This window comes from Lepus europaeus, chromosome 4 (genome assembly GCF_033115175.1).
Source record: "Lepus europaeus isolate LE1 chromosome 4, mLepTim1.pri, whole genome shotgun sequence".
Taxonomy (NCBI): Eukaryota; Metazoa; Chordata; class Mammalia; order Lagomorpha; family Leporidae; genus Lepus; species Lepus europaeus.
Window position 1 is genome coordinate 144,548,337 of NC_084830.1, and position 14,977 is coordinate 144,563,313.

The 14,977-nt window shown below is 47.3% G+C and overlaps 2 protein-coding genes across 7 annotated transcripts in view; both read right to left on the reverse strand.

Moving 5' to 3' along the window:
• C4H5orf24 (chromosome 4 C5orf24 homolog) overlaps positions 1–6,718 on the reverse strand; it is a 50,358-nt gene extending 43,640 nt beyond the window's left edge. Inside the window, exons 1-2 of one of the 3 annotated variants that reach the window (XM_062189107.1) lie at positions 6,597–6,718; positions 1,012–1,276 (exon numbers count right to left, since the gene is read on the reverse strand). In XM_062189107.1, the coding sequence (XP_062045091.1) occupies positions 1,012–1,273 (262 nt within the window). In that variant the 5' untranslated portion in view covers positions 1,274–1,276; positions 6,597–6,718. Of the gene's footprint in view, positions 1–846; positions 1,277–6,055; positions 6,214–6,596 lie in introns of those variants that run through there. The other 2 variants (XM_062189108.1, XM_062189111.1) reach the window with 2 other exon arrangements.
• Positions 6,719–12,886: 6,168 nt separating this feature from the next.
• Positions 12,887–14,977, reverse strand: part of DDX46 (DEAD-box helicase 46) — a 56,249-nt gene continuing 54,158 nt past the window's right edge. For 2 of the 4 annotated variants that reach the window (XM_062189119.1, XM_062189118.1), the window contains exon 23: positions 12,887–14,659. In XM_062189119.1, the coding sequence (XP_062045103.1) occupies positions 14,612–14,659 (48 nt within the window). In that variant the 3' untranslated portion in view covers positions 12,887–14,611. The remainder of the gene's footprint in view (positions 14,660–14,977) is intronic. The other 2 variants (XM_062189116.1, XM_062189115.1) reach the window with 1 other exon arrangement.

Genomic DNA, 14,977 nt, shown 5'->3' on the forward strand with positions numbered 1-14,977 from the left:
AAATGGTAACTGATTGTGGTGTTTGGTATACATGCTCTCAGGTAATCCAAAAACACAATAACCTATCAATGCTGAAAGGTAAGCACTGAAGGATTCTCTCAGGAATAATGATTAAATCAATTAATGCCACAAGATGGATAAATAACTGCTTAAGCCTAGAACGCTAAAAGTAAGTTTTTTAAACATGTGAAGACTACTAAAATGCCAAAGCATACAAGTATCTGTGTCCCGTCCATTGAAAATAAGGGTTACAAAAACTCACAGCCATTACCTCAAGTAATCCTGAATCGCTAGTTTGCTTTTCTGCTCCATCAGTTAAAAATACTTTAGATTGTACATTATACTGCAGATTTATTTCCCAAACTAATAGGTATAATGGTTTCAGTTGTTCAGCACACAAAGCAACTATTCAGAATGGCCCAAAAGAAGCAGTGAAACATGGGACCCGATCATGACACTAACGGGAGAGAGCACTGATTTAGCTAGGTGTCACATCTGGGCCCATGGACACACACAGTGCCCTACTCCTGCCCTGACTGCCTCTGTCTGCAGACAGCAGCTTCTGGGCAAAAGCAGGGGAAAATCAAACAGGCATACAAATTTGGAAAGCCCAGGCTGTAAAATCACTGATGTCAACATAAAACCAAGAAGCTTTGGGATCCTGCACCACCTTCCTTCTGCACCTGGCCCTCCTCTCCTGCCTCACTCACTCATCGGGCGGCTTCACTTCACTGCTGGCCTCCTCCACCCCATGAACTGCCCTGCTGTGCATCATCGGGTAAGGAAAGGCAGCGGTGCCGCAGCCATAGCCGAGATCTGCGAGCCGGGACAGAGCCTTAATGCTACCTGGAGGTCTCCCCGGGCTGACTTTGTATCCCGCAGCTTTGGTCGTACCCAGAGGTCTGCCTGGACTTGTCTTAAATCCAGCTGCTTTGGTGGTCCCCAGGGGTCTGCCTGTGCTGGTCCGGTATCCTGCTGATTTGGTGGTTCCCGAAGGCCGGCCACGCTTACCAGATCGGTTGAGATTTTTCTTTTTCTTTAGTTCATCTTTTATCTCTATGCTTCTGCCACTTGTAGTCTGCAAGTGTGTTTCATTTAACGGGTCTTGCCTCTGACAAACCATGGGTTTGTGGCTGACCGTGTGGCTGTACTTGCTTTGCTGGGAGGAATATATGTCAAACTGATCGGTGGCTCTCATGGCATCTTCAGTGAGGCAGGAAGGCTTGCCAGGCCCACAGAAAGCTGGATTACTGCTGGCAACAGGATGCATCATTTTCTACCAGAAATAAAAGACAAATATGCATAAATATACATATACAAATATGTTGTATCTGTATGACAGCATTCAATGGCAAATAGTCTTCCAACATCTATGCAGACTACCAAAAATTAGGCTGACAGGCAAGACTCCAGATGACCTATAAACATACACACACACCAGCAGATTCAAAAGACACTTTTTTCCCTCAATTTTATCATGGGTAAAGACAAACATCATACAAGAGAACTTAATTTTAGCACAGATTTAGTGGCCATACAATTCTCTGATTAGGAACTGGAAAAGTATACAATCACAAAACAAACACCACATTTTATAGGCTTTTTTCTTTTAGATTACTAAGCCCCAAAAGGATACCAGTAAAGACAAGAATTCTTACTAACATTTTTTTCCAGTTGGTGGAACGTCGTTAGGATGCCTTACTTTGGCCTGTTGTATCTCACACATATAATTCTGATTTGACCACATTTCCTATAATGCTTTGTAATTTAATATTCACACAGAACCCTGAGTCTATGTTACGCCTACAAAGCACAGAATGTGCCAAACAAAAATCACAATCTCTTGGTCCAGGGTACTAATTCCTTTCAAAAACACTATCCGAGCAGAAGGCGGAACCAGACAAAGTATAAACAAATGAGGGACACTTCCACAGTTAAAACATATTACTGGGAGCAGAGCTGTGGCACAGCAGGCAGAGCCGCAGACTGAGACACCAGCATCCTGTGTGGGTGCCAGTTCAAATCTCGCTGCTCCACTTCCCATCCAGCTCCCTGATGATGCCCTGGGAAGGCAGCGGAGGACGGCCCAAGTGACTGGACCCCTGCACCCACGTGGAAGATCCAGAACAAACTCCTGGCTCCTAGTTGAGGTCTGATCCCGGCCTTTTGTGGCCATCTGCGGCCATTTGGGAACTGAATCAACAGATGGAAGATTTCTTTCTCTCTGTAACTCTGTCTTCCAAATAAATAGAATAAATCTTGGGGGGGGGGGGGGGGAGGACAAAACGTACTCCTGGGGCAAGTGCCGTGGTGCAGCGAGTTGAGTGGCCGCAGTAGAGTGCCGTCTCACTACCAGCTGCCCTTTCCTATGCCTGCCATCTATCTGGAAAGGAAGAGACAATGGCCCAGCTACTCAAATCCCTGCCAGCTGCCTGTCAGACCTGGATGGAGCTCCTCGATCTGACCTGGCCCAGTCCCAGCTGTTGTATGCATTTAGAGAGTGAACCAGCAAGTGGAAGATCTTTCTCGGGTGACCTTTCAAATCAATCAATCTTAAGAAAATAAAACCTTACACCACCAAAATATGAATAACAACCATAATAAAATACCTCTCATTTTGAAGGCACAGTTATCAAGACAGAAAGTTGAACGTGTAACACTGCCCTCTCTCCTGTTCATAAACACACTGTGGATTTACTTCCAAGAGCCTTTCGACTTATTAACAAAGAGTCCAAAGTCTTTGTTTTGTCTGTGTTTTTTTTTCTTTATAAAGAATGCATTAAAACCAACATCACGGTCCAGCACTGAAGAGTCATATAAATAGACACACAGGAAATCAAAGTTTTAGAGACCACAGCACTGTATTGCAATGAAAAAAGATTTAAAAATATGGATTCTAATTCATGTTTAGAAAGAGTCACACATGTATATTTATGTCTAGCCCTAAAATTTTTAGATAATTCTTGCTTGAAATTTTTTTTTTTAAGATTTATTTGTTAGAAACAGAGAGAGAGAGAGAGCAACAGAGAAAGATTTTCCATCTGCTGGTTCACTCCCCAGATGGATGCAATATCCTGATCTAGGCGCTTCACCCACAACTCCCACACTGGGGCAGAAGGCATCTTCTGTTGCTTTCCCACGCTATTAGGATGAAGCTGGATCAAGGCAGAGCAGTTGGGAGCCAAACCAGCACCCATATGGGATGCCAGCATCACAGGCAGCAGCTTTACCCCTCTGTGCCACAACACCAGCCCCTGCCTGAATTCTTCCAACACATAAAAATGCACCAAGACTTCAGTTAGGAAAGTTACTCTAAGAGACTGCAAACTTATTTTAGTATACAAAGGCAAAAGGAAATGAAAACCAAGTCACAGAGACAACTTCTGTTAAATTACTAAATATTTTCTAAGAATCAACACAGCATTGTTGGCCAGCTGACTTAACTATGAAGGAAAAACATCTAAAATAAGGAACTATTTCTTTACAGCAGATACCTCACAACCTTGAGGACATAAAATTAGATTAGGCCGAACACAAATATTAAAAGGAATAATTTTTCACAAACAAGGAGACCTAAGTTATGAATTATCACCTTACATGAGCTCAAAATTTCAATTACAAATGAGAAAAAGCAGAGATCCTCAAGATTAGTTCCAAATGCAGTACTAGCTGAAAGGTGACAGTTTTCATGTATCAGGCAACAAGCTGGTTTGGTGCTTTACACATCATTTAATCTTCAGCACAAACCGACAAGGAACTCATTATTGTTAGCTCTATTCTACAGAAACACAAATTTTTTTTTTTTAATTTAAAGATTCATTTATTTCTTTGAAAGGCACAGTTAGAGAGATCTTCCATCTGCTGCACTCCCCAAATGGACACAACAGCCAGGGCTGGGCCAGCATCCACCGCTTTCCCAGTCAAGTTAGCAGGGAGTGAGAAAGGAAATGGAGCAGCCGGGACTGGAATCTGTGCCCATATGGGATGGCAGCGTCCAAGGCGGTGCTTAACCTGCTGGGCCACAGCGCCAGCCCCCAGAGGCAGGAACTTTGAGCAACTTGCCAGAGCCACACATTAGAAAGAGTAAAGTCAAGTAAGCATGTGAACAATGTGACTTCAGAACCACAAGCACTGGCGGTACTTCCTGCAGCTGCACCAGTGCGGTCATCGGGGTCAGGTAATTCTTTGCTGTGGGGGCTGGCTGGTGAGGGCTACCTCTGATCTCTACCCACGAAATATCAGTAGCAACACTTCTCTCGCTCCCAGTAAAGTTTTGACAACCAAAAATTTCTCCAGTAGTTGCCAAATGTTCCCGGGGACAAGATCCACCCCCACAACATTAAGAATTACTCAACTACACTAAAACGAAAACAAAGGGGCGGGCGTTTGGCACAGCAGTTGAGACACCACTTGGGATGCCCGCATCCCACGGCAACTCCAACTTCCTGCTGATGTCTACCCTGGGAGGCAGCAGGCCCTGTGACCCACAGAGAAGATGCCAGAGTACCTGGCTACTGGCGTCCAGTGCTGTGGCTACTAGATAGAAGACAGAAGATCTCTTTGTTTCTCTCCAGTTCCAATAAAATTTAAACAAATAATAACAGTTAAAAAAAAAAGAAGAACCACAAGATTCAACTTAAAATATTCCTGTTTAAGTTTATTCACCTCTTTAGCCTCCACCTCTCCAAACAGCCACTGAGCCGTTCTGTTGGGAGCACAAAGTCAAACAGATTTATTTTCCAAACCGAAGAAAAGCCAACGCCGGGATTTGTGACGGACCCAACCACATTCCTCTCCCCGTCGAATTATAAACTGAGAAGTATATACAGGAAAAGACGGGACCCAAAATAGCTTACTGACAATAAACCCGCGCTGGGCTCAGGCCTGTGAGCCCAAGACGCAGAGAAGGGAACCCTTTTCAATCGGGCCATTCAGGAATCACCCAGCTGGAAGGCGCTCATAAAAAGAGGTGAAAGGCACAAGCTGTCCTCCACAGGTAGGACTGCCAGGAGAGGAGAAAATATTTCTTACCACAATCCGTTTCCATGTTTTATGGTTCATGCCTTTCAGTTCCTATCACTAAACTTAGCAAAACCTTCCCTCCGGACCTCACCTCCCTGCCTCATTTTCTCCTAATATATTAGAACACTCACCATCTATCAGCACTCAGGATATACAGTCTCGGCTTACACCACGTTACGCTTTTAGAGGCAAAAACACTGCCGCAGGTCCTTTACCAGGCCATCAGGCCACACCGAAAACCGCACCATTGAAAAATGAGTCCCGCAACTCTGAAACAGCTCTCATCTCCGATCCCCTTCGTCTCCTCCAGCCAGTCCTGCCTTGGGTCAATATTATGTTAATTTACCTCTAAGGCCAACTCCGTTCACAACACTCCCCTAAGCGCGGAGACACAAAATAGGGAACCGCTGCTTCTTCCAAGGGGACGACGTCCAGGGTGCAGGCCTTCTGCTACTGCCACCCACAGTATCCTGCTTTCTCAAACCCCGGACGAGAAACTGGCTTCAACCACAGAGCTAAAAGCAACCCTCCCTCCTCCACTCTGACTTCAGTCCTACTGAGACGGGAGGCGCGCCGTGAGCTCCGTGGTTGCGTAACCACCGTCTCTGTCCCTACACGCAGGGATGTGTGTGTTTACGCAGGATTTGCACAAATAAGCACGAACCACACATTTTACAATGCCTCTCTCTTCCCACGTGAGGGCTCTCCGGGCAACTCTTCTTGATTCTCGCCATAATAGACCGCGCTGAGCCAGGTTTCTTCAGAGTCTAAGGGAACACGGCATTTCTACAAGCCCTGCCACTAGGCAGCACACTGCGAACACTACCAAAGGCCGTTTGTCAAAAACGGTTCAACTTTTGAAAAGGAAGGGAAGTCCACGAGAGCTGCTGCGGCTGAAACACCAACTTCGAGGCCTACCCGGGGAACGGCCCGTCCGCAGGGTAGCAGAATACACACACCGCGGTGACCTCCGGCACACGGACTCCTCGGAGACCCACGTCCCGCCCCTCGGCCACCGCTCCCACGGACTCACCGGCGACCCGCTCGGCGGGCGCCGGGCAAAGTTTCCCCGCCGGCCCCGGGCGCAGCTAACGGCCTCCTTTGTCTGCCTTCCGTCCCCTCACTGCGCGCGACGGGATCCTCCTCCACTCGCGCTGTTTAAAAATGCATCACCTGTGGGGCGCCCGGGCGCGACGGCGGCTAAGGTTTCCGCACCCGCAAGTTGCAAGAAGATGCCCGGCCACCCCGGGGCTGGCGCTGACGCCGCGCCAAGAGCCTAAACGCGCAGCCCGTCGCCGGCCCCTCGGAGCCGTGCGAGCCCGCAGGCCTTCGCCCACGGTGGGCGCAGGACCGCGGGTCCCACCTCGCAACGGAAAAAAAAAAAGAGAGAGAGAGAGAGAGCCCCCGCCGGCCCCGCCGCACGACCAGCCTCCCCCGGGGCCCTGCTCCACGCCCAGGGCACAGCAGCGGCCCCTCCGCGCCGCAGGCCGGAGCCCCCCGGGCAGACGCGGTCCTCGCCCCCGCTCGGCTTCTCGGCTCCCGGGCCGCTGACAAGCCCGCGCGCGCCCACCCACCTCGGCTGCGCGTCGTCCAGCCCCTCAGCGCGCCCAGGGGCTTCCCATCCGCCGGGCCCGGCCCGCCGCCTGTGCACCGCGCGCGGCGTCCAAGGCCCAGAGGCGGGCGGCGGACGCGGGCTGTCGGCTCCGGCCGCGGCCACCGCGCGCGATCCCCGCCCCGGACGCAGCAGGAAGAGGCCGCCGCTGCCCCGTAGTGGGAGAAGCGGCGTGCGCGAGCTCGCGAGGACCGGGCACGCACACGCACGCACGACGCATCGCGAGAGCGGATCTCCCGCCGCCCGCCGGCCCGCGCCGGCAGGACTGCGCTTGCGCGGCGACTCCCCCGGGTCCGGCAGCGTAGGCGAAACCCCCAGTTATGTGAGGTGGGCGCGACGAGGGAGCGCACTCCTCAGAATACTGCAATGAGAGTTCGGACCCGGCGGTCTGGTCCCAGGGGCGGCCTTTTCTCGCTGTTGGTAGAATGATGTTTTAAATTCTCGTTCTGCTAGGAGCTGCCCAAAATCTGTGAAAGGGTCGTAGCGTCTGTCTGACGGAGGGGCAGCGAGAGCTCCTACCTGCAAACAAAACCACGAATATTCAGACTGCTGGGTGCTGGGGCCGGGACGCACGGTAACTGTTTTTGTAGACAGCCGGGCATCCCACACGGGCGCCATTTCGGGTCCAGGCTTTTCCACTTCTGATCCAGCGCCCTGCTAATGCGCCTGGGATGTAGCAGCGGAGGGTGGCCCACGTGCTTGGGCCCCTGCACCCACGGGGGAGACCTCCGGGGGAGGCTGCTGGCTCTGGCCTGGCCCAGCCCTGGTCCTGGTGGCCATCTGAGGAGTGACCCAGTAGATTCACCTTTCTGTAACTCCTTCAAATAGCTCAATCTAAAAAAAAATTAAATTCTCCACCCCATCGTCACAGGAACAGATAGGGCTACTGTACGTACTCTGTGCGTACTTACTGTAAAGTTTCCGGCCTGTCAGTCACCACCTACAAACCTGCTCTCCCAGAAGAGGTTCCCTTCCTCGGTGTTTCCCGACACAGGAGAGGCCCCAGAACCGCAGCAGCCGCTAAGACACTGTGGGCCGGTGGGAAAAGGGTGGACAGAGGAGGGGGCCATGCCCCTTTCCTGGTACAGTGACGTCTCCTGGAGGGGACGAGTGATAGCACTGAGTGCCACCGTACCACAGCCCTGGGTGGGGCGCTGCCTGCCAGTGGGAAACAGGGGGAACAGCAAATCCCGTGGGTACACGCACAGCAAGGAGTGAAGTCAAATACAGCACCTCATCCAGTGGCCTGGAGATGGACGTCCACCCCGGGTGGCTGCTCACACCCAGGAGGAGCGCCACATAACCTCCTCAACCCCACTGCCCAGCAGGCTGGGAAGATGGGATTTCCTGGCAGGCAGTTTTGAAACATCATTTCAACTACCCCCATAAAACACCAGGAAACAAGACCAACTGCACCAGTAGTGTTTGTATTTAACAGCAAAGACAACAGAGTTGAGAGTTCATAAAGGGCAGGTGCACATAAACACACTTGAAGGGGAGTGGGCCTAGGGGCTGAGATGCGGGCATCCAGTGCCACTCCAGGTAGACAATGCGCTGCTTCCTGCCCACGCAGCCCTGGGGGGGGGGGGGGGGACGCCAGCAGTGATGGCTCAGGTAGGTGGGTGTGTTTCCTGTGCCCATGTGGGAGATCTGGAGGAACAATTTTCCCATGCTGAATGTCACCAGAAAATGTCAGAAGTGGTCTTAAAACTGCCACATTATTCTGGAAAGATCTTTCACATGTATGTATGCATGTGAGCTGTTGTGCCAACAGTCTAACAATATATTATAAAAAAACTTACACACAAAACCTGTCTAAAGAAAGGATGGTGGTTAAGATGTTGATAACCCAGATTCAAGTACCTGGGTTCAACACCCAGTTCCTAAATCCAGCTTCCTGCCGATGTAGACCCTGGGAGGCAGTGGCGACCTCTTAGTGACCAAGCTCCTAACACCTGTGTGGGAGACTTGGCTTAACTTCCTAACTCCCAGCTTCAGCCCTACCCAGCAAGCTGTCGTGGGCATTTGGAGAGTGAGATAGTGGACATGTGCTCACTGGCTTGCTCGCTGTCCCCCTGAGGAAAAATAATGCAAGAAAGGAGAGAGGGAGAGAAAGAGACAATTACAAGCTTCAATATTTCCTTCTTCCACCTTGCAAACTAGTTTTAGATAACAAGCAATCAAAATCCAAGGGCAAAACAAAGATCATCAGTGACTTCCAAGCCTGAATGTGTGTCACAGAATCACTACACATTATTAACCACAACATTAGACCATTAAAAAGTTAGAGAGAAATGTTCATTATCTCTGAAGCTTCCAATCCCCACCAAACTTTTCAAATTTGAGACCCACACCTAGGCCCTGGGCTGATTTGGGGAATTGGAAAACTGGATTCAGAAGTCCACAGTAGTGGCTGGCGATGTGGTACAGCAGGTTAAACATCCACCTGCGACACCAGCACCCTATATGAGAGCCTGTTCTAGTCCCGGCTGCTCCACTTCTGAGGCAGCAGCCTGCTGACATGTCTGGGAAAGTGGAGGAAGATGACTCAAGTGCTTGGGCCCCTTCAGCCACATGGAAGACCCAAATGGAGTTCTAGCCTCCTGGCTTCACCTGGGCCCAGTTCAGACATTACAGCCACTGGGGAGTGAACCAGCGAATCAAAGATCTCTCTCTCTTTACCTCTCTGTAACTCTGCCTTCCAAGTAAATAATTTTCTTTAAAGATTTTATTTATTTGAGAGGTAGTGTTACAGACAGGAGACAGAGAGAGAGGTCTTCCATCCACTGGTTCACTCCCCAGATGGCTGCAACGGCCAGAGCTGAGCTAATCTGAAGTCAGGAGCCAGAAGCTTCTTCCAGGTCTCCCACGTGGGTACAGGGGCCCAAGCACTTGGGTCATCTTCTGCCACTTTCCCAGGTGCATTAGCAGGGACCTGGATTGGAAGAGGGCAGCCAGGACTCGAACTGGCACCCACAGCGAATGCTGGCACTGCAGGAAGCGGCTTTACCTGCTCTGCCACAGTGCCAGCTCTAATAATAAATCTTTAAAAAAAAGCCCACAGTATATTTTGAGAATCTGAACTCTCAAAAAGACTCCTTTAAGGGCCTGGTGCTGTGACACAGTGTGTTCAACTGCCACCTGCAGTGCCGGCATCCCATATAGGTGCTAGCTCAAGTCCTGGCTGCTCCATTTCTGATCCAGCTCCCTGTTAATGCGCCTGGGAAAGCAGCAGAAGATGGCTCAAGTATTTGCGTCCCTGCGCCCATGTGGGAGAAGCTCCAGGCTCCTGGCTTTGGCCTGGCCCAGCCCTGGAATGTTATGGCCACCTCTTTTTCTGTCTCTCCCTCTCCCTGTAATTTTGTTCAAATAAATAAATTTTAAATTAAAAATAACTCCCTTAAGCAAAAGTATGTGGAAAAGATGCCACCTTCAAGTGTCCTTGGGTGAGTGGAAGGCATGAGCGCTCCTTAGGAATTCCAGGATCATCGGATGGCGAAGGACACCTGAACATCAAATGCCTGTGGTTGACAGCCTGCACCATTCACTATCAAGTCCAAATGATTAAATGGGAAACTATTCCAACCACTGGTTCACTTCCCATATGCCCAAAACACCTAGGGATGGGCCAGAGCAAAGCCAGGAGCCTGGAGCTTCTCCCACATGGATGGCAGAGACTCAAGTACCTGAGCCATGGCCTGCGCCTCCCAAGATGCACATTAGCCAACAGCTGGATCAGAAGCTGAGCTGGGATTCAAACCCAGCCACTCCAGTATGGCAAGGAGAGAAAATTGTGGTGGAAATGACATCTAGGATAAAAAGTCAGTTTTAGGAAAATGCCTCATTTTTTCACTTTTTAGATAAGAGTTCTGCCAGCAAGCAAGTACTGAATCCTCACATTTCCTTTATTCCATAAGATACAAAACTGAAAAGATGATACTATCTAAAACATGAGCTACCAGGTATTTCCATATATTAAAAACCATTTCTTGTATTCTGTAACTGCAGCTTTACAACAATCCTAGAAAATGCATGAGAGTTAACTCTGAATTCCATTTCTCCAAAGGGGTTCAACTTCCCTTTTTACTTCATACTTTTTTCAGCATTCCCCAACAGAACAATGTCAATGCAGTCAGACTTTCTTCTTAGAGGCTGGAGCTCAAAAATCACGAACTCCTATAAGCTGATGCCATATTTGGAAGTGAACAAGGTCAAGAAAAATAATCAAAAGTGAATTCCTCCCTGGTCATGTGACTTGACAGTATGCTCTCGCTGGCTCTCTGTTTTACTTACACACACACACACACACACCAGTTAACCCATAACAGACTAGTAAGGAGAAACCAGCACCGCAGGGATTTCATAAAGATTATGTCTGTTTACTTTTTCTTCACATTCCTACTCGGTTCCCCTGCTTGAGAAAAACTAAACCAAAAACAAACAAACAAACAAACAAACCCACACACCTTCAAAACCCTTAGCTGCCAGCGTCTTGGACTCAGCGCTGAGTGAGAGGCATGGGGAACGGAGCGCTGAGCTGTGGAGGGCTGGCCTCAGAGCAGAGCAGCTGTTTCATGAAGCAATGTGCAAAAAGACACGTCCCACCGCAGCGCGAGCTCACTGCTCAGTTTCCAGACACCACCTCAAGTCAGTGAATCTCTCCCACCCCTCTCCCTTCCCTCCACTCACTCACTCTCTCCTGGCTCCTTCCTTCTACACATGAACACATACATCCCTTTCTAAAAGACAAACTTTAGCTTCTCCTGACAAGAGACTCCCGTCCTTACATAAAAACCACGCACCAGCATGGGAACAGCCGGTAGCTCTGTGAAGAGCTTTTTTGCAGACCACACTGGGCTATCCATTCAGAACTTGCCTGCTAGAACTGAGCCCTATCTAAAAAGTAGCAAAATGGGGCATTTTCCTAAAAATGTAACCATTTACCTTCGACTTCACTGCCAGCACCTATCTAAAATACACACCATGACCATCCCTAACTAAGGACCTTAGCTGATGGCCTCAGACACAATCGCCTCACAGCTCTGTGGGCCTGGCTTGCTGGGAGGCCACTCTAGACGTTAACGTGCGTCCTACAACTGGCTTAATGGGCTTACAAATTGCAACATTCAAGAACTGGTTCTCCTTTAAAACAAACAAAACCAACTCTCTATGTGGAGGGAGGAACTGCCTACTACCAAAGAACAGTGGTCCCCTGCACACCAACAGTGAGACAGGAAATGAGGCAAGTGTACCCGGGGTCCTAAAGGATCAGGGCAGGACGCAGCCTTCATCCTTTCCCCCTAAGCCTCGGCTCTGTAGGAGTGTGTGTCACTGTGGGACAACTCTAGCTTGTAAATGAGCATTAATCTCCCCTGTGTTTGTCTTATGCTAAACATCAAGAACATCAAACACCAAAAGACTTCCTGGAATAAATTTTTGGTGTAAAACTTAATTTTGGATAGTAAGTTGCCAGAATTGTTTTTCACTCTTTATTTTCATCTACTTGAAAGACAGGGAGAGAAATATGGAAAGACAGTAGGAGAGAGGTAGGGAGTGGGGGAGAAAGAGACAGACACATCAGTTTTCCATCTGCTGGATCATCCCCCAAATGCCCACAACAGCTAGGACTGGGCCAAGCCAAAGGCAGCAGCCTAGAACTTGGTGGCAAAGGCCCAAGCACTTCAGCCATCTTTTTCTGCCTCCCAGGATACACTAGCAGGAAGCTGGCTCAGAAGCAGAGGCCAGCATCCCATAGGAGCGCCAGTTCAAGGCCTGGCTGTTCTGCTTTGGATCCAGCTCCCTCCTAATATACTTGCGAAAGCAGGGGAGAATGGCCCACGTGCTTGGGCCCCTGCCACACATGTAGGAGACCTGGATGGGGTACCGGGCTTCTGGCTTTGCCTGGCCCAGCACCGGCCATTGCGGACATTTGGGATACTTCCCAGTGGAAGATCTCCATCTCTCTCGGCCTCTCCCTCTGTGTTAACTCTGGTCTTTCAAATAAATTAATTAATCTATTAAAAGGGGAGGGGGGCAGAAGCCAGGACTTGAATTCTGATTTTGGTCTTGTGGATCCCAAGCAGTGGCCTAGCACAATGCCCACTCCTAGATTTTTCTCACAAACACATCTGTATAACATGTCTCTCACATGAACACCCATATCAACAGGATTAGAGAGAATAGCAGTGGACAAAGTATTTTAGGAAAGATGATTTTAGAAAAACGCATACAGAATTAACTTTATTTTAAAAGGAATTTAGAAAACATGAGCAAATATTGATATTGCATTAAAAACAAATTGAAGTCTGTACATCATTCAAATTTTAAAAATGAGTTGGTGACACTAAAAATGTACTAACAGAGTAATTATGCTTCATTTTAAATCAAAATACTATCAGTGGCTCATCACAACATGTAAAAACACAAAGGAAATGCTAAAATGATATAAAACTCTGAATCTGGGAGTGATCCAGTTGGCTGACGGGAGCACCAAAGTGTCACCAGTGTGGGACCGTCATGTACTGTACCACAGGAACAAACGACCACCAGGTGGGAAAGACAAGCAAAGAAACAAACTCGGGGCGGGGGGCCACAACGCCTGGAATTTTAGAGTATTTATCTGGTTCTGCTGTCATACGTGTTTCATCTGTTTTCTTCCTTCAGGAAAGTAAGTAAATATGTGAGGAGTCTAAGAATATCTCCCGATTGGACTATTTTTCAATAAGGTTAAGCTCCTATGGAAAACTAACGACTGACACTCCTGGTCACGTTCTCCACTGACTATGCTATTAAAATGACTATAGTATGCTTTGATTTTTTTTTTGTTTGTTGTAAAAACTGTAAGCCAATAACATCTAAAGAATTTTTGTGTAACTTAAGAAAAAGAACTATTTAATTCCTGAAAAAAAAAAAAGTTTTCAAGAAATGACAATAATATGAAGTCTAATATACATCAGAAAAGAAAACTTGGTAAGCCAACTATAGCAATTTACATGAGAATAGTCAGGTACTAGGTCTTGAGGGCTCGAAAATAGAATTTATGATTCCTTTGCATTCAATTTCACTGAGAAATGCTGAAGACATATTAATCCTAAAACGTGGATACCACTATGCTTTAAAATTTCTAAGAAAAAATTCATAACCTACTCAATAATCCTGAAGGAAATCAGATTACAAGTCATAAGGTGTATGCACGTACTATATATACAGATGTATAAACACTTTCAGGATGAAAAAGCTATAGGACCTAATATTTATAGGCTACAGTCCCTTTCTTTTAAAGATGATTAAAAATTAGTAGCTGGGCACAGAGCCAGAGGCTGCAAGAGGAACCTGTAAGTAGTAAATACTAAAACTCTTTGCAGTGTAAAGAAATGCAAAAAATTCTTATTCTATAAATCTTTAATTTTACAAAAAACAAAAGTAGTCCAACTATTGCCCATTTACAGTAAAAACTGAAACAAAAACTCTGAACCTACTGTGTAAAACTTCGATTACAATATCCTTAAATCCAGTTCATATTGTTTCACTGAGTCAAGTAAGATAGAATATCAAGGTGGAAGGGGGCACAAAATATGGCAGAGAATTTTACATTTTTTTCAGGAGATGATCACAATTTCATTGACAGAGGTTAAGGTGAGGAGACCCCAGTGACTTGTGCATAATTACCGTGAATGCAAAGTCCAAGTATCTCCATCTGTTAACCCCTTACTATTACCCAGACAGCTAAAATATCAGTATTTAAGTTTTACATTAGAGGACATTCCACTCTGAAAACAGGTCTGTTTTAAATACAGTTTGAATAATGGTGGGGTACTTACTGACAGAGATTTTCTTAGCAAATACTGGTTTCTTGTATTTAAAAATTTAGCAAGACAGAATTTTTAAAATCTTAATTTACAATACATTGTAAACATCAGACAACAACTGTCACACATATTACAGACCAGCACAGGTAAAAATGTTTTTTCCAGATGTTTATAAGACTTTGTATCTTCCTTTATTTGTCGGTTGGTATGAATTTTGCTAAAATAAGAAAATAAAAGATATATGGTCAGGCAAAGAAAAAAAGGAGAAAAGTTAAAATCAAGCCCTCTATCACTTTATAAAACTACCAGATACTTAACACAGAAAGTGTCAGTTATATTGCACTGAGGAAGAAGAAACCATTCAATAATGAATCCTTTCTCTTTGTTCACTCAACTACTCCCTGGCAACTGCATTCTGGCTCAGCTGGGTTCTTTTCCCTCCTTGGTGAAAAGTTTCCCGCACTCATTTAGGGGCTACTCCCTTTTCTCTGGTTTTGTGCACACTCCCTTCTTCAAACTTCCTACCCTTCCCCCA